Genomic DNA, 26,200 nt, shown 5'->3' on the forward strand with positions numbered 1-26,200 from the left:
TCATCTATTGTAATGAATGGGGGTGAATGGAAAATAAAAACAAAGGAATGCTCCAATGCTTTTTTTATCTTAATTCTAGTATCGGGTTATAGTGTATAGTATGCTGGTAAAGTAGGATACAAAGGATGTGTGTGGTAATACATGTAAATGTGGTCGTATTGTATCGTGCATACGTATGGAAAGGTCCGTGTGTGCTTGCATTGCTATTATGGATAATGTTTAACCGATGATCTCAGCGTCTTTGTTATACGTGTACACCACATCCATTATGTAAAGTGAAAACATTTCCTATGTCCATATACTAGAAATCGAAAATACAAGTTGTAAGACACCATGGCTATATCGTGTCCACATGACAAGCAGTAACGTTATACTTTATTGACAAATAAATGGTTGTTTCTTGAAAGCTATCAATGGATGCCTTATTTACTACTATAACTATTATATTGCATGTTGTTCGTTTCACCACTAGAAGCGGAATTCGATGAATTTTATTGGCCAGAAAGCTCAGGGTTCAGGACCCTGTTGCTTACGTAAGCTTACGTAAGCAATTTCGGTCATATACCTTTTCTTGCTCAACTTATCAAGCGATTCCATGGTGTAGTTGGTTATCACACCTGTCTAACACACAGGAGGTCTCCGGATCGAGCCCGGATGGAATCAATGGTAAAGCATCTGTTCTTCTCTTAAAAGAGATCGGTTGCATGTCTTTTACACTTTTTCTTGATATCGTAGGTCACGTGATAGTGTCTTTTCTTTTGTTTTGCGTAAATAAAGTGCTACACAGGCAAACTAAAGAGAATAGTAGATGATTCAATAACGTTTATTCATACGTTATGGTGGTGCATTTATTTGTGATGGAAAGAATGTAATAAGGGTATGTGAGCTCAAAAGCAATGTTATGCAAAGAGAAATTAACAACGTGGGGATCCAACACAGCTATTATGTGCTGGTGCATCAATTCTCTGCAGCGTTAGCTTACCACATGTCATAGATAGCCATCTCCAATAAATAAACCTGTCGCTCCATATGAATAGACATCATCTCTTTAGGTTACAAACACTTCTTTATTATATTGATATTTGATGTTGCTAAGGTATCCTGCCGTTCATTGGAGGCTTAAACGAATGTCTTATCAATTTCCTTGTCCTGGTGGATACTTGTTTTTCCATCTTTTTGCTGTTGTCTTCCATTGTTTTCTGGTGATAGCAATCCCAAAGCTTTCTTGAAGGTATCATACGACCAGGTATGCTTGGTCGAACAATAGATCCACGACTTCATTCATATGTTTCTTTTTCAGATGTTGATAATAACGCGAATTCTTGTACTGGCCTGGTCGATATGATTGAGTACATGTTTGGAAATGGCATCTGAAGCTGCCATCCTCCTGCTCCACTACCGGATGCTCTCTTCTGAATATGTGTGTCTGTATGCTTGCCGTACCGAGCCCTGCTATCGGTGTTGAAGTTCGCCCAAATTGGACTCTTGAACGAAATAAATAGGTGATCCATGATCTCATTGTGACCTTCATACTGCCGTGAGCCGACATACATGAAGGTGTTATATAACCTCCGTGAGGGCTGTAGTGTACCACCAAATCCAGCTTTGCATATGCATCTCGGGTGGTAGCTACATCAAAAGGAATGTGAGCATGTGCATCATCAAGCATGATGATTAGACTATACCTTAATAAAGGAGCTGAATGCCACAATGACAGCAATGATAATGAAAATAGGATCACAATGACCTGCTAAAGACCATTACAAATGAGTCCATGGATCGCTCACAAACAAAGTAAGACCATCAACCATCATGATACTCACATCAACTTGGGCTTCGGAGGTGTCAGCAACCAGAAGGGTGGTATAATGGAAGAGAAAGAAGAGGTGTATGGGAGTATGGTAGTAGCTAGCAGGCGACAACATCCATGGTTTATACGGGCGGCGTAGTGGGCGTGGGTATTTCTTTTATGACCACAAAGACTGATAAAATGTTTGTTGGGGATGGTGACGGGGCTGATAGATTGATGGGACAAAGAATCTGGGTACGATTGATTGTCGTTGCATGAATCAGGTCGATTTCAGATGAACAAGGTGGCAATATCCATCATCGTCAAACCCATCACCTGCTATCACGAATCACGTGCTGTGCCCAAATTTCATGAAATAAGACGTTGTTCGATGATGCTTATGGATGCTTTGAAAAAGAAAAGTAGAGAATCGTCGGCAAACATAGTGCTCACGTATGATACGGCATCCGTGGTCTATGATCCATAACTGGAATTTACCCCTTACAGATTCGCACCGTATGAAAGGATGATGGTGATGTTGTAGTGGGGAAAAAGAGGGGTGAGAGACGTGAATGATATGCACTTGTAGTTTTATGATCCCCTTTTTAGGACAAAGTTAAGTGCAACAAACAATACCCCTTATCAACAAGCTTGTTGTATATATTCCCGCCATACTGCTGGCTATTTTCAACCAATATCAAGTAGGCTTATGAATGACCTCAAATGATGATGGCTAGCAGTGAAGAAAAAAGAGATAGCACGTTGTCTGCTGCATGTAGTGAAACATGTTACGTTACATTTCATGAACTTTGTAGAACGTTATTGTAAGCAGCATATACACATAAAGGAGAACTATGCATAATCGACCAATACTACTGCTATTACTATTCTTTCTTTGGGGCAGGTTGTGGATCCTTCAAGTATGTATATTTAATCTCGACGACGGGATCAGATTGTGACATGATAGGATGGTTTTCCCATGCAGCAGCAGATAAATCGTGTTTCCTAGCAACAGTAGTTGGCATGTAGTATGGTTTGCTTGACAACAACATGACAATACCTTGGATACCAAAAGGAAGGCTCTTCTTTTTTTACGTTGCTGTTCATAGCACCGGCATGAGGTGGAGGGCTGCGAGGATTCCAAAATGGCATGACAAGAGCAAAAAGCGTGTGCGTGCGTATGCGTGTGCAAAGGAGATGATCTTTTAGTGTCCTGGTTTCCAAATCAAGTGCAGCTCAAAACAATGTCCTTTCCCAGTAATAGTAATATTAGGCCGACATGAAAGTGTATATTATAGAGATAGAAATCAACAATACATAAGAGTATCAGGAAAGAAATCAAAAAGAAAAAGGGATATGCGATGATGGCGTGAAAGGGAGACAAGAGAGAGAGAGAGAGATAGTGAAAGAGATAACTTTTTTCCCCGTATTTTCTGAAGGTATCTATAGGATAAAAGAAAGATCGTACTTGAACAATAACAAAATCATGAGGTATACGTGCTCCAATCGATTGATGGCGTATCTTTAAGACCAAGACAAAGTTCAACATGTGTAGAAACAGGACGTCGAATGACACTGCGAATAGGCTGATCCATGGGATAGATCCTCTCATTCTTTTCATCCGATATCACAATACGTTTGCCTGCTGGTGGCGATCCAATCATCTCCACTTCGGTCAGTAGATCACGAAAAGTGAATAAATCCGTAATGGCCAGGTTGCGAACGTAGTAAGTGGGTTGTTGTGTGTTGCTGCTCTTTAAAGAAACTGTATCCACACTGGGTGCATCCAAAGATGGCGATGAAGATGATGAACACGATGCAAAAGGAGCAGGACCTGGAGGTGGTGATTGTTGAAAGTGATATTGAGGAGACGACATTCTTCTACTTAAACCACCAGGAATACCATCATCGGATGAAGGTTGATATTGTCGTGGTAATGGTAGAGCTGACATGGAAGCTGTAGGATTACGTGGAGATGGTGCTTGATGATGATGAGGATGATGAGGAGGTGGAGGTGGATGATGATGATGATGTGGTAATGGATGATGTGGACCTGCAGATGGTGGTGGTGGCGGTGGTGGTTGCTGTTGCAATGGTGGAAGTTGATGCATTGAAAAGCAGCTACCGTTGTTGTTGTTGTTGTTATTGTTGTTATCTACGTGGGGTATCGGAGACGAGGGTGATGTGTACGGATGTGCTAAAAGTGGCGTAGATGCGCTGGATCGTGCAGCACCTTCAATGCGTTTGCGTTTGAGAGATGTTGAACTCGACATGTTGGATAAATCAGGTGGCTCTCCATGATACTGTTCAATGCGTCCCATATTGCGTACTCTTGCAGCCAGACTACTACGGCCATCAATCATCATGGGTTGATAAGGTGCTGATTGTGGAGGAGGAGGAGGAGGAGGATGGTGATGATGATGATGGTAATAATCCATTGGGCGATGATAATCCATATCCATAAATCCGTTATACTCTGGCGGAGGCGAGATAGTAGGCGGTGGAAGGGAAGGCTGCTGTTTGCTACGTTCGTGCTTCTTTTGGGCGCGGTACAATGTGCTGCTATGTGCCTTGCAAAGAGACACTTGTGCCATATCGCTGAGACCCACCACAACTCCATGCTCGTCCTTATGCATCCCATGTGCATGATCAGTAAGCCATTTCATGGAAAACTCGTAATCGTCCTTGTCCTGTGGATGTAGCTTTTTGGCCCTCGAATCAAGTGTACCCTCTGGAAGATTCTTGCCGCGTCGTGGCTGGATCTCGTTGCATACACAATCTTCTCCATAGTACTATATACATCATATGTAAACATACATATATATCCCTCCTCATTGCAACACTCAACTTACCTTGGAACACGTAAAGCATATGCCACATACAATGCAGGCATTCTAAAGAACAACTTTAACCAATGGACATGGGAATGAGAATAAAAAAGAGTGACATACCTTGCGAATGGGCAAAAGGCGTGGACTATTGGTGCTCGAACCAGACTGTGGGTTGTTCTGCTGTTGCTCATTAGGGAGATGGGACGCGGTTCCTGAGAAAGAAGTGTACTTACATGAGGAAATCCAAACGCTTGATTCTCGGCCATGCGAAGTGCCCTTGTAAAAGTGATGAAGAGGGAAAAGAAAGTACGTGGAGAAAGAGAGAGAGAAAAAGAGAGCAAGAGAAAGAGAAAGAGAGAGAGAGAGCAAGCAAAGCACAGCAGCGGGGCCCGGGTATTGAGCCTTATTTGGGAGTATGCACTTGCAGCAACATCAGCAGAAGTAGCAGCAACAGCAACAACAAGCATCTTGTTTTGAGATCGCTCCTCATCATCCTTTTACGAGTAATCATGTAAACATCCATATCCACTTTTAGTCTTTTTGTTTACATCGTGTTGCTATTGATACTTTATATAAACCCCCATTTTCCATCGATTACTACACTACTACTACTACTCACCTAAATTACACTTTCACTGATGTGCCAATGCTATATGCAAGATTGGATGCAAACAACCAAGGAGGTAACCAAGGGCTCTCAGATCCATACCAATCGATGGCACGCATGATATTGCATAGTACACGCGTACTTGCACATGTAAAAATCCCCCATCCTAAAGAAAAGCAATGTCCGTGTGCTTGTGGGTTACACAGCTCTCTTCCTTGGTGCTTCCTCCTCGATACACACCCATATCATGCATCACACACGGCACTTTTTTCTCTTCACATATCAAAGCACTTGTTAATTGCTTCAGAAAGTAATGCACATGTTCAACTTGGCCTTCTCATCCATTGTATTGGTTAACAAAAGCCTTAATTCTAATCTTATTGCAGCATCTTCAATTTCTTGGCACACAAAAAAAAAAGTCCGTCAGTTGTTGTGGAGATCAATCCCTTTGCTTCATGTGACACACACTCACGCACAACCGAGCAACAACGTAACGCACAGCCTGCTTGGTCCCTGGAATTGCTTTGCACGTTGTTACTTGATCACACAACACAGCCAAAAAGTACGCTCACGTAGCACACCGCAATGCTAGCTTGATCCCACTACCACTTTGACAACATCTCGTCATCATGTAATGGTGGCAATATAGATTGTATACAAGTCGTGGCACTAGTGACTCAATGGCTCGCACTATCCAAGCGTAGCATTCAATTCTATTTGGGGTGATGGGTTGATTGGCATGTATCTTCCACCGTGAATGAATTAAGAAGAGCCCCTAAACTAGTGAAAGTGAATTCCCCCCTTTTCATTTACTACATTTTCGTTGCTCCTCTCCTCCATCTGGCTCTTTATTTCTTTCTTTCTTTACACAGCCATGAAAAACAGCCTTGCATTAAAACTCCCACAAAGCAAATTATGTTGGCGTGCATTCATTATGCTTATGGTAGCATCCATTCATATCGCAGTCATTGGTGAGCTCTCACAATGAATTGCCGATTTTGGACATGACGACCACTGATGTATGATTACATGCAGTACCAACTTGGAAGGTGTATACAATGGAGGGAAGGTAAGCACCGCATTCTTTATATAGAGCACCGCATCCATATTGAGCATACAGCGTAGGGATTCCACCTTGATTCGGTACAGCGCTGCAAACACACACGGCGAATCTTTGCACATTAGTAGTACAGTGCTCGATGTTGATTTTGCAGAGAAAAAGTTTCGTATGCACTGCATTGTACAGCCCAATGGGACCCTGGCGAATCAATACGGGCAATTAAAGTACGTTCATGATCATTGCCATCGCATCATACATTAACATCTCATAATAGCCAGCCGATCAGAGTATCCTTCTCATCCATGATTAGCTATAACATTGAAGCAGGCGAGAGTGACAATCCGCTGGATGTGAGCTTGAGTTACAATGATGGCGATGAGATCGATTATCCTTTTGACAAGTACACTGGATCATTTGAAGTGGCAGCAACCTATACGAATGATACAAGCCATGCTATCCCCATTACTTTTCAGCTAATTGCAAGCTTGACATCATATGCTTTCGAGCCTACATTGATACCATCGGAGCCTAACCAAGATCGTGTTGGCTTGCATATTGTCACTGGCCGATCTACCACAACGATTGGCTTTAGTCTCTTTGTATGCGTACTCATGTGGGCCATGTCGCTTGTCATGTTACTTTTTGGCTATCAGGTGGTACGCTGTAGACGCCACATCAATGCCCATGCAAGTATGATTGGGCTTACCATGTTGTTTGCATTGCCAGCCTTACGCTCAGCTCAACCAGGGGCACCAGCCATTGGATGCACATCTGATATTCTCAGCTTTTATTGGTAGTGTTTAAACACCACATCAACGTCATTTTTCCTTTGTTTCAATTAACATACATCTTGATGATAGGAACATGGCCATCATTGCCTGTGTCAGTATAGCTATTCTATCATGCTGGGTCATACGATGGAGCAAGGAGGATGATGTAGAGCATCGTTTTCATTCTCAACAACGCTTTGGTTCAGCCGATATTGAAAAGCCATGCGTTGAACATTTTGAGCGGTTACCGTCTCATAGCAACCCCACGAACAACAGTGAAATTACAGTGGCATAAATCATTTACACAAAAAGGACAGCAAAAAAAAAAGGCAAATTTAAATAGATGATCAAGATGTTGTCTATTGGTCTATATGATACTCTAATTTTTCAATACTCTGCCAGCACCCCGTCTCCTTGTGAGTGGGCCAACAAGATCATGGAGTGGTGTAGAGGGTGGATCGACATAGTAGCTGCGTACCGGGCTGAAAAAGTATGGCTTCATCATTTTGAGATCATATGAACTTTCCTCCTCTTCTCTTCCATCTGGGAAACTTGAATAATCCAACCACACGAGCTTGTTGTGTCGACCCCGATGCGTACTTTTGATCTCTAGTGTCATACGAAAATCTTCTCGTGGTCGTAGCCAATCCTTCATTTCGATATACACTGTGCCATCCGATTGCTCAAAATGTCCACGGAATACTTGCTTCCGGCTGAATTCGGGAGTCAACAAGCGAACCACTTGGGCTGGCTCATCCGTCGATAAGTATTTAATGATCGTGCCATCGGGGAAGAACCGCAAGTACCGGTAATAGGTTACCAAATGCACGGGTTGATTATACGTGTTTTCATTGGATCCAGGTCTAATAGCATAGTCCATGTGAGTGAATGTCTTTACAAATTGCCAACCGAGAGAGAAGCTTACCGGACGTAATTGCATGTAGAAATGTAGATACCATCATATCGTAACCTGGGTCGTTCAATAAACATACGCATCCAATGGCCACCATAGATCTTTACATAATCCGCTTGGAACTTGCGAGCATTGGCAACCGTCATGTAAGGTGATTTGAAGGCGTGTTCACACGCATATCGCCACAAGGAAGGTGACCTTGTCATTAAGAAAAAGTTCTTGCACACCAATGCAAAATTCGCCACCGACGAGACGGAGCGTAAAATGAGGTGTCGCAGCACATGAAGCATAATTTCGGCTACAATCAGCGATGATGAGTAAAAAAAGAGCTTCCATACACCAACAAAAGTCATTATTACCTGGTACATTGGCAACGTGAACGGGTTTGTAATCGACAAAGGGGATATATTCAATAGGTTGACTGGCTGTGATTTCATCGATAAGCTCTTCCAATGGATCCTTTCGATCAGCCGAGGGTGCTTGCCACTCACGCCCAATAGGGACAAGATGCAAAAAGTCATCATCTTTGCGATTCTGGAACTGGTTTGTGGGTGAAGTTGGCTGCTGCTGCTGCTGCTGCTGTTGTTGTTGTTGTTGTTGCTGGTCATGGTTGAATGTAGGTGCAATATGCGTCTGATAATGGCGTTTGTAAGCATAATCGATATCGGGATCCATCTTGAAAGCACGTCGATAGGATGCCAATGCTACACACAAACATTACGTTATATTTACCGCAGCAGCTTTATATGCTTTTTTGTACCTTCACCAAGCCTGCCTTGTCGCTCACTGTTGACAGCAAAAATGTAATGATCCATAGCTGACACTGCTTTTGGCTCCTCTTTTACGGGTTCTTCAACTTGTTGTTGCTCTTCATTCTCTTCCATTGACAGGGAGCTCATTTGCTGTTGCAGTGTGGCTGCATTGTGTCCATTGATCAATGGCGGCGACGTTGGCTTCTTGATTGACAGGTTATCAGTGGTTGGCGGCGGCGACTCTACCGGTGTCGGTTGTTTTTGTTGTTGGTGGTGTTTACGGCTCTCAACTTCTTGTCGCCATTGACGACGGAATTCTTCCAGTTCATTGGTTGCTGGTGACATGTTGCCGAATGGAGGAGAAGAAGTGGGGGAGGAAGAAAGACGATATGCAGTTTCTTTTTCAGAGTACGATGCTACATTGTAATACCGACATCCATGTAGCAACGCTGCTTACTCGCCGGTGGTTTAATCTTTCGAGAGTGGGTGATCACACACACACACAAGAGAATGAGATGATGTTTGTGGACAATGCATACCAACTTGTCATGATTCACGTGCTATGCTGCAGGTGGTATGGTAACGTGTTGCTATCCAGGAATTGGGAATGGATTACCTTTTAATCAGGTTGCTATAGGCAACAACCATCATGTTTGGCTTACATCCAATGGTTACCCACTTGCCATCAACCTACCCTCCCTTGCGTTCAAAGTGGCCGTTTCATCCCTCTGTGATATGATATTATTGGCGTATGAAGAGTACTGGAATGAGCCTTTGCATAATGGGTAAGTGGAGATGTGAGCATAGCACGTACTATGCTGGTATGGCAGCATTCATTTGGACAAGGGAAACGCTCATTCTTATCGGTAACAAGGTCACCATTTTCCAAAGTTGGTGTATCCAAACGCTTTCTCTTTCTTCTTGATCACAATGGAGACGACATTGTGTAACATAATCACCATCCCCGCAATAGATAAATGTAAATCCGACTCTTTATGTGTCTTAATAATGGATAAAAACATCTCTTTCTCTTTGATCAAAGTATATTGGATGGGCCGACTTATGATATAACAAGGATGGGGTCTATGACAAGATGGATGTACTATATAGCTTTGTAACAAAACGGGTGGATGTTTGCCACGGGAGCCATGACCGAGGATAGATTACATATTCATGTGCTTTTCCATACGTCATTGACCACTCTCATCTGCCCTGGAGTTTTCACGTGCAGTTTTTTGTCCTTCTCAACTTTTGTGCGTGTGCTTCTCAATTTCCTTTTTCCCTTCTTTTTTCTCTTTGCACTCCAGTGACACTCTCTCCAAAAGTCAATGCCGAACGTCCTCTCCAAGCTTGCATTGTCGCAATGGAGTGCAATGGCTCCCATGCTAAAGCAATGGGCCTCTTTATACCTTAAGCACAGAGACACTATACGACGAGTCTTGTTGCTCTTGTTTGTGGTGCGCTCCTTCCTATCTATTCGCAAATCCATCCGCTTGTTCAAGAAAGAGACCAACAAGCCTACCAAACCACGATTGGATACAACCACACCTGCAACGGATGAGAAGAAGAAACGCAAAGTGGAGGTATGTAGAGGAAGGATGATGATGACAAGGAGAAGGAAGCAGGTATACTAAGAGTCCTCTATAGGTGGATATGGCCTTTTTCAAACAAATCCAACGTCTTTTACGTATTGTGATGCCAGGTGTACGTTCCAAGGAATTCTGGATGCTGGTCGTTCATTCCTTCTTTTTGGGCAAGTTGATCATCATTGAAATGTAAATGTGTATGATGTTAACATGGCCAAATGATTCATGTAGTATTCCGAACCGTTTTATCAGTCTATGTTGCATCTTTGGATGGTCGCATTGTTAGTGCGTTGGTACGGGGCAAATTGAAGGAATTTATGCTCGGCATCGGTTGGTGGATGACCGTTGCTATTCCGGCCACTTACACAAATAGCATGGTGAGTATTACATAAAGGGTGTATTTCCTCTTAACGGGGCATTACTCATCCATTCACGCATTTATGTAGTTGTCTTACATGCAAAGCAAACTGGCATTGGCATTCCGCACACGGCTGACACACCATATCCATGAACAATACTTGAGCGACATGACGTTTTATGCAGTGGGCAACTTGGATGACCGTATCAAGAACGCCGATCAATGCATCACCGTTGATACGATGAAATTCAGCAATTCACTCGCCGAGCTGTACTCGAATCTTGCCAAACCCATCCTGGATGTGTTCATTTACAATTACCAGCTTACACGCAGCGTTGGATTTGAAGCTGTGGTGCTGGGTAGTGTGATCATCAACTTGTCTTCAGCCACCATGCGTCGCTATACACCCTCCTTTGGTAAAATGGTTGCTGAGGAACAACGATTGGAAGGTGAATTCCGCTTTGGCCATTCGCGTGTGATTGAAAATGCCGAAGAGATCGCCTTGTTTGATGGTGAACATGTGGAAAAGGGCATTCTTGATCAACGTTATTACGCTCTCATCAAACACGTCAACCGCATTTTCCGCCTAAGAGTCCCACACGGCATGCTTGAAGATTTTGTCATCAAGTACTTTTGGGGTGCATGTGGATTGGTCTTGTGCTCTGTACCCGTTTTCTTCAAGGTGCCTGGCATCTCGGCCATTGGAGATATTGGCGGTCGTACCGAAGGCTTTGTCACCAATCGCCGTTTGCTCATGAGTTCATCCGATGCTGTTGGTCGTATCATGTACGCCTATAAGGAAATCACCGAACTGGCTGGCTACACGAGTCGTGTATGTTTTATGGTTATCATGTTGCTGTTGCTATTATCATGCTCATGTCGTCTTTGTATTAGGTAACGGATCTTTTGGATGTGTTTGAAGATGTCAAGGCGGGTCGATACCAAAAGCGACTTGTCTCATCCGTTTCAACGGATGCCAATGCAAAGATGCTGGAAGGTCGTGGTGTCATTGAACAAAGCGAGAATATCGAGTTCATCAATGTGCCTATCATCAGTCCCAATGGAGATGTTCTTATTCCACAACTCACTTTCCACGTCAAGCCTGGCATGCACTTGTTGATCGTTGGCCCCAATGGTTGTGGCAAATCATCCTTGTTCCGTATCTTGGGCGGCCTGTGGCCCGTCTATGGTAAGAAGAAATGGTGCTTGATATAGGACGGATTGGGTATTGAATCATTGAATTAGGTGGTACCCTTCACAAACCCCATTATCGTGACATTTTCTATATCCCTCAACGACCATACCTTTCCTTGGGCACTCTCCGAGACCAGTGAGTATCATGCAACAATGATGATTGCTTTGGATGATAGCCTAACGATTCAACTTAGAATCCTATATCCCGATACGCTTGAAGATATGAAGAAACGTGAGTCTTAAGGGGGGTGTTATGAAATATCCTATAACGCTAACTTACATGCTTATTCAGGTAATGTCACCGACGACGACCTTTCAAAGATCCTCAAAGTTGTGCAAATCGAACACATTGTTGAGCGCGAAGGAGGTTGGGATGCTGAAAAAGAATGGGCCATTGCTCTTTCAGGAGGTGATAAGCAGCGTGTAAGTGGGATCATTGTGTGCTCCAAATGATATAGCTTGGGTTGACATTGTTCTACCCTTGTAGATTGCTATGGCTCGTCTCTTTTACCACTCTCCTCGCTATGCTATCCTTGACGAATGTAAGTTTGTATCATCTGAGATAAGAACAATATTGACATTGTGATATGATTATAGGCACCAGTGCTGTCAGTATGGATATTGAAAAGATCATGTATACTCATGCTACAGGTAAGTTCTTGTATAGTGTCTAGCATCCTTACCATGCTGACAATCCTTTCAATGGCAGATCTCGGCATTTCCTTGTTGACAGTGTCTCATCGGCCTTCCCTTTGGCAATATCACAACTTCATCCTTCAATACGATGGACAAGGCGGTTACGTATTTACCAAGCTGGACGCACAAAAACGTCTTGCTTTACAGGAGGAAAAGAATGCTGTAAGTATACATTTTTCATGCTTTCGGATATCATGTATTCACACTCTCTCGACCCTGCAGATCGAACAAAAGCTGATAGAAGTGCCAAAAATGCAATTACGTCTGCAAGAGCTCAAGGAGATGCAACAGCATGCAGCAGCAGCGAAAGCATAAGCCAACCCATTTGCATATATAAACACATCTTTCCTATCTCCCTCTCCCCATCATTTAATTCTGGTCCCTAGGCTTCTTCCCAAACACATGCACACATATTTACAACACACAACAACAGCACCTTCTTCACTGATCCTCTTGATACATAATGTATGATTACCAAATCACAACCACTACTAAACACCGATAAATGGATAATAGCTTTTCTTTAGTGATGATGTGATGTTGTGGTATAATGAACAATGTATGCTATGGCTTTTTGTCAAAATTGAAAACGAATGCTGGATCCAAGCTGCCTTGTTCCATGGGCTCCAATAAACCAAAACACCGAACCCATTGATCTGCAGGTACCAGTGTACCATAAAGCTCCTTCATGTTCTCCCCGAGCTATGTACCAAACACGTCAATACTTGAATTGCTACCTTTTCCCCCTTTTCCCTTACCTTATCTAATTCCTGGATAACCTCCTCCATCATTCCTAGGTAAGCGTAGAAGACCATGTAGCTTTCGTCTTGGGCAGAGGCTGCTGAAGTAGATGGCAACACTTCCTCGAGTTTATCAAAGAGGACTTGGCGTGCTTTTTCAGCTGGGGGCAAATAGGGTGGCAATGGTGTCTTGAGTTGAAGAGCCGATGCGAGCAAATAAAAGTACAATAAAATGTTGCCAGCCATATCCATCCATTCTTTGCAGGCGGGTAGCATGAGTGCACGACGTACTTGGATCGCCCATACGTCCTTCAAGATCACAATGCGCATTGACAAGAGCTTATCAAGGATATTTTGACATGAAGAAAGCATCGACTCGTACATCTTTACGGGGAAGGGTCCCTTCAAACGGGGCTCATTGGGTGCATGTGTCAAGAGACCTCGCAGCGTGACCAAGCTCACTTGAAGTGCCAATTCGACCTTTTGGAACCGAAGTGCCCGGATCTTGTTGCGTGCTGCTAAAGCTTCCATGGCAGCTGCTGTTGGCATATTGCCGGTAGTAGTACCATTGCCACTGCTACTGCTGCTTGTGCCTGGTGCATCAGGGTTGTTTGTTCGGGTATCATAAAACATTTGTTCAATCAAAAGTGAATAGGCATCCGCATCTGTCTCAGAGGTCGTCTCGGAATAAACGGATACGAGTTGCTTGTATAACCAAGAGAGATGCAGCAAAAGATCAGAAAGGCCCTTGCGTAACTCCTTGCGTGCTTCATATGGCCAAATGTATGCTGTCACCACGAGACCTAGATAACATCGTCAAACAATGGCCGTTTCCATCACCCCATCCTTGTAGCATGCTTACCAATAATGACACCAAGAGACACCGCCACACATCGTTTCCATGCCAACTCATACACATCACCCACATCAAGATCGTCACGATGATTGTAGCTGTAGAGGACTACCAGGTTGTACGCCAATAGGGCAAATTGACCAAATCGCCCATGCTTGTGATTGAGGATGATATGGAAACATGGAAGAGAGAACACCCACGTGCATAGCATTAGCAAATAAACATTGCCATTAAAGGCAGTGTATACGAGTGCCGCGACAATGCACCCCAGGATGGTTGCAAGTACTCGTAGCACTGCCACAATATTGGTACCACCCACTGTAGGTGACATGACAGCCATAATCTACACAATGATTCCATTTAATTTGTTGCAATCCTTTCCAAAAGTATGACTTACTGTAATGAGTGTCCACTCCATCCGGTATTCTCTGAAATAGTGCTGTGTGGCAGGAATGAAAGCCAACATGGCAACACCCACTGAAACGAGCGTGGCCTTGATAGCGTAACGCACGGTATGATTTCTGAACCAGGAAAAGAAGCTCCAAAGTTGAAGGAAACATTTGCGGATGTAGGTGGTGGGTGATGGTGTTTGAAGTGTGTCGGTGGTGTTGTGATTGTTGGGTATGAAAATCTCTTCTGCTGCATGTTTCTCGGGTAAATCATCATTAGGGCGTGAAGCACGGGCTGCGTAACAAACATTGTCAGTGACCATCAACATTCATATATCCCCCCCTCAAATAACGTACCAAACATGAGATGAAAGAATTCCTTGCAATGTGCCCAGAATCCCATGGTATCACAATCGCTCTCAAACACAGCTTGTACTTCCTCGATCAAACACATCAACTCCTTGGCAAACTCGACCATGCAAAACACGAAGAAATAGACGAGAAAGACATCTTCGGCTGGAAATTGTTGCATCAATTGTGAATGTAGTTGACGTGGGTCCATTTGTTGTTGTAGTTGTTGCCATGATTGTTGTCTCGCACGCTTATGTTTGCGTTTACGTCGATAAAGTTGCATGAGGGCACGTTGCTCAGATTCTTCAAACACGGCCAAAGCAGTTGTCAAGTTTTGCTTCAAAAGTTCAAAGGAGGGTGTGCTTGCTGTGATGTTGCCAGTAAAATGTGCCTGGATATGGATGATGGTTTGCTTGCAAGTGTACGCCAATGACTTCATGGGGGGTCGAATGGTGCGGATGAATTGAACCAAAGCACCTTCCCCTCCTTCGATACCAGGCGTCTCTGGTACTGGATCCAGGGGAAAATGTTGACCATTGTTGTTGTTGCTAAGCACACTCGTATTTGATACTTGACGTTCCATACTTGGACTTTCTCCCATCATATCATCATCCATGTAAAACACCATGCTGTGTTCTCGTCGTAGCTCATTTTCCATCTTGCGTCGTCGTCCATCCGCTTTGACGTGAATGGGTGCCTCAGGTTCAATCTTGCTGGATGCCATTTTTTGTTTTTGGCTTTTGGTGGTAGCTGATGGGATGGGCGTGGGTGCTGCTGCTGCTGATGCTTTTCCTCGTTGATGTTGTTGATGCTCTTGCATAGCTTCAAATTGAAGACCACAGCTACTACGTAGCCCACTAATATGCTGTGCCAATCGCTGAAGACTTGATACAGTTCGATCATAGCCATCCGAATGACGCCACATATCAAGGCTGTAAAACTCCAGCTTGGCCTCCTTGAGCGAAGATCGTAATGCAACAAATGATGAGCGGTGGGATTTGATGGCACTCTCCAGCTGCTTGTTGGCTGTAAAATCAGGCAAATCGGCATCCAACAAAAACGTCTTGGTGAGCAACTTTAGCAATATGCGAATGGATTCCAAGGTGGCATTGATATCAGATCTTCATATAAACTTTGGTTAGTGAGGAAAACATCATATTCTATCATGGACCTTGATACAAAGAAAAACACATACTTGAGCTTTTTGGTAGAGCGAGTTGGCCACACAAGATAGCACACTGCCACTGAAATGATGGTACCAATAATAACCACGTTGAATGTCAATTCGACCTTGGTGGCATCAAAGGGCTTGCTGGCAGATGTTTCACGTATAAGAACCGAAAAGAGAACAATGAATGCTAGGGATGATGCTGGAAATGAAAAGTTAACCATTGTATCCATGGCAACCATCAATGATCACAATGACACTTACCCGTACGTATACTTGGTTTATCCAAATGTGCCTTGAGAAATGCCACAAGAAATGTGCCTCCACCAACAAATACGCCAAGTGTAACAATGCATGACGCGAGATACATGTGATGGTCCACCAAAAGATAATCCATGCATGCCAAACTGCATAGGCATACCAATAGCCCCAGTACACCATATAGCAAACCGAATCCTGCAGCTTCCACCATGCCACCCATTGATTTAGCGGGATTGAAAAAGACTGTTACTGTGGCAACGATATGGCTGCTGATAGCTGTACCACCGACGATTTGGTTGAGGAATGGAACAAACGTAAAGAGAGAACCAAGAAAGTATGCAAAGCTGCATTTCAAGATCATCTTTTGTTTGTGAGGAAGGCCCTTACGCCACTGATAGATGCGTTGTACAACAGGGTTCTTGTTGAGACCAAACAATCGATCCGGTTGCTCCTCCCCGTCATCAGATGAATCATCGTCGCTATCCATTTTGGCTCCTTCATACTTGCGTTTCGGCAGCAACAAGGTTGTCTCGGAGGCCCTAATGAAGTACAAGGTTTCAGCTTTTGATGATGATGATGATGATCACGCTACTTTTGCTTACTCTCGACGCATAGGCTGTTGTGGATGATGATGGGGATGATATTGATTAGCTGCATTGGTATCAAGATAGAGCGGTACAGTGGACAAAGACACGGATCGTTTTTGACGTGAGCCATCATCGAACACGACATCAAAGTAGTTGTAATCGTCGCTGCTGTTGTATGTTCCCATATAGGATGTTGGTGATTTTGACAGCTGAGCATCCGGCATTACAGCGGCGGCAGTAACGCTATTGCCTGAAGTACTACGAGGTATCCACCATCCATTGGTACGTTGTTGTTGTTGTTGGGTATGATTTGTAAATGATGCTGCGGTTTGATAGGATGATAAAGGAGATGTGCCAAGCTGTTCAGGTGCAAGTTGATATGCTGAGGATGCAAATGTTGCTGGGAACTGCTGGTGGTATCGTTGCTGTTGGCATCGCACACATTGTGCCGAATGACGGCCGTGAATACAAGCTATTGCTGAACCGGTCATGGTGTAATGTGAAGGATCGTCTTCTGATGGCAATTTCCATATTCCAGATCGATCGTCAGCCATATTGTGCTCGAATGTCAAAAGGGGGGGGGGGGAAAGAAAGAGAAAGAGCGAGGGGAAAGGGACCAGATAAAGAAAAAGATAAGATATTTTACCTTAAAGTTATGATGCAACCCCTTAAGCACCTCGTATGCACATACACAACCAGAAAGAGAGAAAGCACGCCTATGGGTGGGTGTGCTTGGATCAATTCCAGCCTGCTGATTCCCCCCAGCCGAGGCACATCGTTTCATTTTACATCATCATTCTGTAGTACAAGGATAACCAACCACCTCTCCCACATCGTTCAGTCATCTCCCTTGCTTGTATCATCCTCTTGTCATGTATCAACGAAATACGTTTTAAAATCATGTCATTTATCTTCATGAGGACGACGGAGTCGGTGCGTCTGAAACATCAGGGACAATTGTAATGCATCGCCATTAATAGGACACAATGATCCAGATCCAGTCGGGGCTTACTACTGCAGCTACTTGTGTTCCCAACAACTTGTTGCATAGCTACCACCACTCATCTTCATTCTTGCACTCTTTTGGGACCTAGGCTAGTAGTGATCATTTTCATCAACGTTGCATGGACCCCAATTCATTCCATATATAGAGATATCCATCATCATCGATATGAATAAAGCCCTCAGCCAACATGGTTTAAAGGGGAAATCACATAATGCTTATGGTATCAGATTCTCGTGTGCTGGGTAATGATGATCGTTTTAGGGGCAGATTGCAAGTCGAGACCTTATAAATGCCCCCAACGAACAAGATGTGTTCGCTCCCACTATGATATTGGAGATCCCATGGGAGCCGTCGTATCTCCCCCGATCATGGGCCCAGGTAGATCATGTTGCCATCAATATCAAGTAATTTTTGATTGCTCGATGCCATTGGATCGTATTATTGCGTAAACATACACGTATACTACCACTGTTAAAGTGTAACAGGTAGCCTAATATGCAATTGAAGGGATGATTTCCTATGGACACAACAGCATTACCCGATAGCAGATCATTGCCATTGTTGTCTGATGAAGATGGATGTTGCAATCTTTCTAATTTGGATTCGCTTAGGGTGGGCTGATCTATGCATGGATAATCAATCACACCATGGCTTCTGGAATGCAAGGAATTGCATATAAAACGTGTGGCCATTCATCTATGTATCAGCTTACCATCATTCCCTCTCCCTTTTCTCCTTCTTTCGTGATCGCAAAATACCCACGACCACCATACAGATATGAACGAGGATGTTGCCCCCACCCACACAATATCTCTTTCTTCCATCTTTGCGCTCTTTGATTGTTGAAACCTTTAAAGCCCAAATTGACGTGAGCTGCATGATCCTTTTTTCGGGATCCATGTACCAGTATTCGAAATGATCTTTAGTGTTTCATTGTTATTCTATTTTCATTGTCATTGTTGTCATTGTTATAAGGCTCTTTCATTATTAAGGTAAACCTAGTCATCTTGTTTCATGAAGCTCTTTTGCTCGATGCAACAAGACCTTGGGCATCCACTTGGTTTCGGTAAAGTGAAACCTAGTAACAGCTCCTCCAGCAAAAGTAGTGACTTTCGGCTTGGCATTATTTCAAAGAGGACTATTGACAAGTGGGGATTGGATACTTGGCTAGCCTTATTATGATCAAGATTTACTATCTTTTTCTTCACTCTTATCCTCTTATCAAGCGCGATGGTGTTGGATGTATAACTGTTGCCTTATCATTATCAACATTGGATACCTTTGAGACTATGGATAATGACTTGCAATGCTGTCACGTGATGTGAGGGATCCATTTCCCGCTAAAAGGCTTGATCCTGTATTACTGCTGATGTCCGAAAATCTCAATGTCATCTCGAGTTCCCATCGTGCCGAAAGAAAAAAAGTGCTCATGAGCCATTTTATTACCTTACACATCATCTCCAATAAAATTATCACCATCTTCTCATATCCATCATCATTGTATTTATGGACTACCCTGGTATTTTGATCGTATTTTGGCCGTAGTATCATTATCATCATCCTCATTACAACAGCTTATGAAGGGAACTACAATGACGTCGATCGTATTGGGGCCCTCGTGTGCTGGGTCATCATAACAATTTTAGGGGTAAGCATCTATGAAAGCATTGGCTAGTTGCTAGATAGCACCTTACGAATGCCCCCCAAAAACGTGCTCGCTCCCATTAATGGTCTTGAAAAAGGGAAGGGTCAAACGATAATATCAGTCATCCAGTACCAATATAGTATGTTGCGTGGCTGATTCAGACATGGGAGAGAAGTATTGTATTTAGAGCCACCTCCATTCCTTGTGATGTTCCTAGTCATGGCCTTGCAAACTTGTTAGCTCATTTTTGTCGGTATATGCAAGAAGCCATGGATCTGCATAAAGCGTAATCTTGAATTCCCCAAAACAGGGTCTGCTGCTGACTCAATTTTACATAATCAAATATCGAACATCTCCATTTGGATGACGTGTCCTTTACAATTGGGTTATGGTACGCAAGAAAAGTTAGAGTCTACTATAATAGGTTTCAAGAAAAAACACAATAGCATCCACGTTGCTAGAAATGGGCTGAAGAAAATGGCATTCTCACCAATGCTTTGATTGGTTTCTCAAAAAGCACCTCACGTGAGAGGTTGGTGCGCTACAAAAAAAGCTATTTTACTATGTAAAGAGATGTTTGGTTGCGATCCTTGACAATACCTGGATCGCCGACAGGTTGCAAGGATCAACATGAGCCATCACTTTTTCGTCCTAAGCAAGCAACCCACCTTGATTATTATACAGGGGGCTTTTGTGTATTACAATGCACCTTGCATACCTCCAAGAATACGATACCATGTAAGTAGAAGCTGCACACATGTTCCCTTCCAGGATGTGAGTGAGCTATTTGAAGCGAGGTGCGATTAAAGTTATCGGCCACAATGCGTAAACTAAGGTTTAATTGTCGACGATCCATCATCTAATATAGACAACACCAACAGCAGACCTTGTCCTTTTCTTTGGTATCGTATAGCATTGAACGGCTACGAAGCGTAATAGCGGCTCCATTAGACATTTGCTATGAAGGATGATGATGATAAAGCTATGCGATCCATTTCCCAGAATATTATCAGCTACAGGATATACCTTGCGTCACGCGACATGTGTAACCACCAATTGCATATGGAAATCAGTGTCACGCTAATGCGGGTACATAGGGGGGAGGTTTCATTTTAAGGTGTGGTGGCACTGCATGCATGGTTACCATGCAAGAGAGACCAGCCGATGGCACCAAGGAGACTGCACACCATAGTATGCAAGATACAGGTTACCGGTTTCTCTTGGTTGTGGTGATAAATGTGCATCGTATCACTGCAATAAAGAGGATGGTCGTACGTCAAGTCGATCTCTTTTTGCATTTGTCAAACACACGCGTTCACGCGCTCCCGCGCAAGTTTCCGGGGGAAAAAACCTTTGTAGTAGTGCAAAAGTAAAGCAAGCCATCTTGATCACCCACACCTCCTTTTTGTTTGGTTGGCCAGCTTTTTTTTTCCCTTTCCCCTTTCCCACTCTTCCCCTTGATTTCCTTTTTCTTTTCTTCTTCTTCCTGTCATACATATATTTTTGCATCTATTTCTTTCTTTTCTGTTATGATGACTACAACGGCTACCTCTGAAAACAACGACTGCAAAGATACCATGAATCTTCCACAATACTCGTACATGTCACCTTTTAGCACTACAGCTTCTACCACTACACAACCACCCGATTCGTTTTATCCAAGCCATCATGAGTTTATTCATGAGCTGACATATCCACCTACGCCACCAAGTTCTTCTCAGCAACAACAACAACAACAACAACAACAACATCAACAACCATCACAACAACAAGTACAACGTAACATACAAGGAGAAGATGAAGAAGCATGGCTTCCTAAAGGATGGAAAACAGTTGGCAATAGTCGACGTCGTTCTTTACTCGAGGTAGAGACCAACATCCGAACACTTGGCGAGTTGTACCGCGCCTTGTCCGACATCCGTAACCAACTTCCAAGTCCGGTGGCAACGGCTATGGAAGAAGCTCATGCAGCAGCAACAGCAAACAGACCAGCCATGTTAGCTCGTGGGTCATCCAACAATACAGCTACACCTACTACACCTGGTGGTGGTTATGATCCATGGAACCATATCAATGGTGATACTACACCGTCAAGCTTGCTGAATAGCCCTGGTACATTTAACCAATTTGCACAACAGCTGAGCCAATACCCTGCATCTGTGTTTGATGCATTGGTGCGGCTGCACTTGAACTGCACATCGTATCGACGTACAAACAAAGATCGCTTTCTTGAACAATATCGACAAGGTGAGTCCTAGCAAGGTTCATCATAGCAACATGAAGAAGGAAAAGGATTGACTTTTGGGGATCTTAGGACACGTGCATGCAGGACTTGTGTGTGCCATCTATGCATATAGTGCAGTGCATGGGATGGTATGTCATCCGGATCAATTTGGGATATACCCATTCATGGACAAGCTGGCAGAGGATTGCTATCAACTTGCTCACGATCTTGTGGAATTCGATCGACCCAGCAAAACCACCCTTGAAACCTTGATCCTTATGCAACTTTACTCGGCTGCCACCAGCAGCAGCAAACCCACTCAACAATATTCCATGTCCTTGGCAGAACGACACATGTGCATGGCTGAGAAAAATGCAACTCGAAAAGAGGACTTTGCAAGACTCAAAGCATGGATGTTGCAAACCGATTTGCTATTAGCGATGCGTACCATGTCGCCACCTGTGTTATACAACAAGCAGCAACAACAACAACAGCCGCTGGTTCGGTTACGCCCTTTATCAGAAGACGAAAGATTACCACTCCTTGCTCTCGAAATAGAACTTGAAGGTCTTGCTCGAATCAGCCAACATGATCATGATTTGGGATCCTGGCGTGATAAGATTCGGAAAAACTTTCCATATACCAATCATCCACATCCCAGTGATAGCACATCTCGCCTTGTCAACCGATATGCGTTACGCTTGCACGCACTCTTTTTCGCTGGCAAACTACAAATTCATCAATCCAATATGATGCAGTCCCTTTCTCAGCATAATGATCGTGGATGGTCAGATTACTTTACCGAGTTGCCTAGCAACAACAATGACATGGCAACAACCAACCAAGTGGAAGCAGCCCTCATGGAAAGTATGCGTGCAGGATTTGGATTGGTGCAGATCGTATGGACATTGTTCCAAGCCAATGATCGTTGCATGATTATCGAGGTAAGCAAGAGAAAAAGAAGGAGGGAAGAAGAATTGCAAGAGTATTAAATGGGTGTATGTATAGTTGATGGATACCTTGTCAGCGGCATTTTCAGTGTTGTACTATGGTAACAAGATGGTGGAGCGTGTTCATGTTGCATGCCAAGAAGCAATGGTGGGCCTACTTCATGCATTCATGTCATCACCCTCCATGATGCAATCCTCCGGTATCAGGCAATTTGTACAGAAATGGCAGTGTGTTCTTCCATCCAATACCCAAGTTTATGCGTAAGCATACACACACATCTATATACATATCTTTGCATTCCACTACCAGCATATGAAATAATATTGATTGGCATCTTTTATATTAATGGTGATGAAGAGGATGATGTTTACAGATGTATACGAAAGCCAAATTACACAAAAAAAAGAGAAACAAGTAATAGGTATCATGGGAAGAACAAAAAGAAAGAGAGAAAAAGGAAAAACAAAGATGGGCAAATGAAGTATGCTATGGTTGCATCATTTCGTAGTAACGAGAAGGAACTCCAGTGATGCTTGTTGTTTGCTTACTGTATTGGTGAGGTTGATGATGATGATGATGATGATGGTGAGCGGCTGCTGCTGCGGCTGCTGCTGGAGTGGCGGATGAAGAGGAGGAAGAAGTGACTGGAAGATAAGGTGGAGAGGGCATTGAACTGTGAGATCGTAGTGACCATCCATCTGATGAAGAATCAACGCTGTTGGTCCGTTGCATGTGTGGAGGTGGGTAATAATGCGGCCACATGGGAATGTTGTTGAAAGGCGATGGCGGTGAAGGACCACATAATGCACGTACATCTTGCTCCATCACACTCACAAGGGTCTTTGCACGCTCAAAATCATACATGTAGGTGACCGATGCTTTGGAAATATCCACCGAGAGTTGTAAACATTGACGCGCAAAATCGGACCATCGTTCATGCTCGTGATAATTGAGTAATTTGATATAGACAATGTTGGCGAATAGGAACCCAATCAGTGGCACATTGCATTCGTCGTGTTGCTGTGACATGTATTCAAGCGTTTGTGTGATGGTCGATGCTGCATCCACGCATGTATATAAACATTGGATCGAGAATGGTACGGTTGGAAAGTGCTCAGATGGAAAGAATGCTTGATACAATAGGATTTTGTTGATGTTGTAATAAATGTGCACATGCAAAATACAAAACCTTGCAAAGCTTGCAATGTCAATATGATAATGTCGATCGGATGATCCTGCTGATGAGGGTGATAATCCATCCATGGCTGTCGCTGGTGATCCTGAACATTGGCTATTGCTGCTACCACCACCATTTTTGGCTGCCGCTGCCATGGCTGCAATATCGGGGCTACGCCATTCATCGGGTAAGCTGCTGTAAAATTCCTGGAGACGATCTTGTAATGCAAGTAATTCAAGCGATACGTTGGGATCTGCTTTGCCGGGAGTCGTCTGAATAGCCACTAATCGAGACATGACATCGTGTCGAAGAATCTGCAATCGGATAAGATAATACCATGTGCTCCACACGTAATAATCCACCAACTCTTGACGAGTTGCTTCATCATCCTCATCCTCCTCTTTCATGGCATTCATATCAGGCTTGACGGGTGGCTCTGGTAATTCTTGACAAGCCGCTTCATCATCATCCTCAACCTCCTCTTTCATAGCACTCATATCAGGCTTAACGGGTGGTTCTGGTAACGGACAGCATGGATAAAATTGACTCGATTCCACTGATGCACTTGATCCACCTTGCAAGACACGATACCACGTATTGAAATAATACAAGCACCATACAAGTTTGCTTTCAGCCTCAGTAAATTCGCGTCCACTATCATACAATCCAAGCTCTCGTGCCATGTTGTATGCGATCCACTCGTAAATATAAATCACACCCGAATAGCCATTCTGATAGCTGCAATAGGAGAGTAAAATGGCTGCTTTGCAATTGTCAAGCGATGGTTCATCGAAGCATTCGGATAACATTTCACGTCCTTTGAGACAATAGGCAATCGACAATGCTTTGCCCATGTTGTATTGTGGTGATTCGTGTGCCGGTCGCTTACTCCACATATGCAATTGAAATGCGTTACGGGCTGACATGGAGCACATGGCATAAATCAATACTTGGGAAGGGCGATTATCGGGATCGTGATAGCGTCTCATGAATTCGGTCGTATCAATGATTGGAAGTCGAATGGCTGAACAGCATGGTGATCGACAATACAGCTCGACTAGGTTATCTGTCAACTCATCGGTGATATCGATAGGATAATCCTGAGGTACTGCGTGCATGGGATGTGACCAAGAATTCCACACTGCAAACGAAAACCCCGATGATGTATGTACGGAGCTGGTATCATCTAATTCCACTGATTGCGCTATCCTTTGTCGTTCATCGGTTGCTGCTGTTCTCATAGACCCAGGTGATTCACCACCCACTGCTGTTCCATCATCATTGTCTCGATCCCCATCATCCACAGGTGGTCCAATATGCATACTTTTCTTAAATTGATCCACTAGCTTTGAAAGGTCATTGTACGAGTTGACGTTGCTTTCCACTGATAATCCTCGACCTGTGGATGTGATCTTCCATGCGAATGGCTGTAATGGTTTCATTCGAAATGCATTGTTGGTGCGTTGAGAAAAATCTCTTGTCTTTTGCGCAAAATCACGAGCCATACGATCGATCGATTCCTGCCATTGATCCATCACCTTGTTCATTGTCGTCAATACTTGAGACACATGGTTTGCCTTGGGTTCCGTTTTGCCATAGACACATTCAAAGTTATTGGCCTCGCAACGACTACATTTGGGAAGTGTCAAGTCGCATTGCTGTAGATCCTTGAAACATTTGCCGCATGGATACACAGAAAAGTTGCTGGTGGAAGCTAATCGATGCGGCTGTTGTTGTTTGCTACTACTTTCGCATGTTGCTTCTGATGACGCCATGGATAACGTGTCTGATGCTGTATCTGGAGTGGGTGGTGATGATGTTGATGATGGTGTTGCTTGTTGCTGGGCAAGTCGTTGTAATGAAATGGCTCTAAATTCTTTGGGCATTCCAGCCTCAGTCGACTTTAATCGATCACCAAACTTGCGTATCCTATCGCCAAGAGTCTCTGTCGCCTTTTGAAGCTTCTTTAACGTTGGGGCAGCTTCAGGATACGTGCATGTAATGCCTCGTCGTTTACACCGAGAACATGCTGGCTTTTGACGGTCGCACGCATGTCTATATACATTTAAGCAAATGGGGTGTTAAAAGAGGAGTCGAATGAGGGAGAGAGAGAACAAAGAATACATGCCTAAAACCTCTGCACCGAAAGCATGCAGCCCCCAGGTTATTCGAGTTGTTTTTGGGCTGATTGTCGTTGGTGTCGTTAGGTTGGGGGTCTGATGCATCAGCCATGCAGTTGTGGTGGTGTGTTTAATCGGATCGAGATGAGAAGAAAAGAGAGAGAACGGCTGT

At 43.7% G+C, this 26,200-nt stretch overlaps 7 protein-coding genes and 1 non-coding gene across 8 annotated transcripts; 4 read left to right on the forward strand and 4 right to left on the reverse strand.

Annotated features, from left to right (window-relative positions):
* Positions 1 to 589: 589 nt before the first annotated feature.
* Positions 590 to 663, forward strand: O0I10_006923. The gene has a single exon. It is a non-coding gene; the product is annotated as a tRNA-Val (tRNA).
* Positions 664 to 3,273: 2,610 nt separating this feature from the next.
* Positions 3,274 to 4,886, reverse strand: O0I10_006924 (uncharacterized protein; the record flags this gene model as incomplete). The annotated part of the gene is made up of 4 exons (XM_058486947.1): positions 3,274 to 4,581; positions 4,642 to 4,683; positions 4,741 to 4,800; positions 4,854 to 4,886. 4 exons carry the CDS (start codon positions 4,884 to 4,886, stop codon positions 3,274 to 3,276), a joined length of 1,443 nt encoding a protein of 480 aa, XP_058342282.1.
* Positions 4,887 to 6,101: 1,215 nt separating this feature from the next.
* O0I10_006925 (uncharacterized protein) lies at positions 6,102 to 7,352 on the forward strand (the record flags this gene model as incomplete). Its single annotated transcript, XM_058486948.1, has 5 exons — positions 6,102 to 6,198; positions 6,263 to 6,296; positions 6,353 to 6,511; positions 6,562 to 7,080; positions 7,148 to 7,352. 5 exons carry the CDS (start codon positions 6,102 to 6,104, stop codon positions 7,350 to 7,352), a joined length of 1,014 nt encoding a protein of 337 aa, XP_058342283.1.
* Positions 7,353 to 7,436: 84 nt separating this feature from the next.
* Positions 7,437 to 9,067, reverse strand: O0I10_006926 (uncharacterized protein; the record flags this gene model as incomplete). Its single annotated transcript, XM_058486949.1, has 4 exons — positions 7,437 to 7,920; positions 7,983 to 8,268; positions 8,330 to 8,674; positions 8,731 to 9,067. 4 exons carry the CDS (start codon positions 9,065 to 9,067, stop codon positions 7,437 to 7,439), a joined length of 1,452 nt encoding a protein of 483 aa, XP_058342284.1.
* A 983-nt stretch (positions 9,068 to 10,050) lies between these two features.
* Positions 10,051 to 12,871, forward strand: O0I10_006927 (uncharacterized protein; the record flags this gene model as incomplete). Its single annotated transcript, XM_058486950.1, has 12 exons — positions 10,051 to 10,305; positions 10,370 to 10,475; positions 10,540 to 10,685; positions 10,755 to 11,498; positions 11,561 to 11,855; positions 11,912 to 11,996; positions 12,055 to 12,092; positions 12,153 to 12,283; positions 12,348 to 12,402; positions 12,458 to 12,511; positions 12,570 to 12,718; positions 12,779 to 12,871. The coding sequence occupies 12 exons, from the start codon at positions 10,051 to 10,053 to the stop codon at positions 12,869 to 12,871; spliced, it is 2,151 nt and encodes a 716-aa protein (XP_058342285.1).
* A 249-nt stretch (positions 12,872 to 13,120) lies between these two features.
* Positions 13,121 to 17,459, reverse strand: O0I10_006928 (uncharacterized protein; the record flags this gene model as incomplete). The annotated part of the gene is made up of 8 exons (XM_058486951.1): positions 13,121 to 13,258; positions 13,315 to 14,099; positions 14,159 to 14,492; positions 14,547 to 14,833; positions 14,896 to 16,010; positions 16,085 to 16,259; positions 16,322 to 16,857; positions 16,921 to 17,459. 8 exons carry the CDS (start codon positions 17,457 to 17,459, stop codon positions 13,121 to 13,123), a joined length of 3,909 nt encoding a protein of 1,302 aa, XP_058342286.1.
* Positions 17,460 to 21,085: 3,626 nt separating this feature from the next.
* O0I10_006929 (uncharacterized protein) lies at positions 21,086 to 22,995 on the forward strand (the record flags this gene model as incomplete). Its single annotated transcript, XM_058486952.1, has 3 exons — positions 21,086 to 21,803; positions 21,871 to 22,724; positions 22,789 to 22,995. 3 exons carry the CDS (start codon positions 21,086 to 21,088, stop codon positions 22,993 to 22,995), a joined length of 1,779 nt encoding a protein of 592 aa, XP_058342287.1.
* A 222-nt stretch (positions 22,996 to 23,217) lies between these two features.
* O0I10_006930 (uncharacterized protein) lies at positions 23,218 to 26,140 on the reverse strand (the record flags this gene model as incomplete). The annotated part of the gene is made up of 2 exons (XM_058486953.1): positions 23,218 to 25,963; positions 26,037 to 26,140. The coding sequence occupies 2 exons, from the start codon at positions 26,138 to 26,140 to the stop codon at positions 23,218 to 23,220; spliced, it is 2,850 nt and encodes a 949-aa protein (XP_058342288.1).
* Between the last annotated feature and the right edge of the window lie 60 nt (positions 26,141 to 26,200).

Source organism: Lichtheimia ornata (assembly GCF_029851405.1).
Source record: "Lichtheimia ornata isolate CBS 291.66 chromosome Unknown scaffold00032, whole genome shotgun sequence".
Lineage (NCBI taxonomy): Eukaryota > Fungi > Mucoromycota > Mucoromycetes > Mucorales > Lichtheimiaceae > Lichtheimia > Lichtheimia ornata.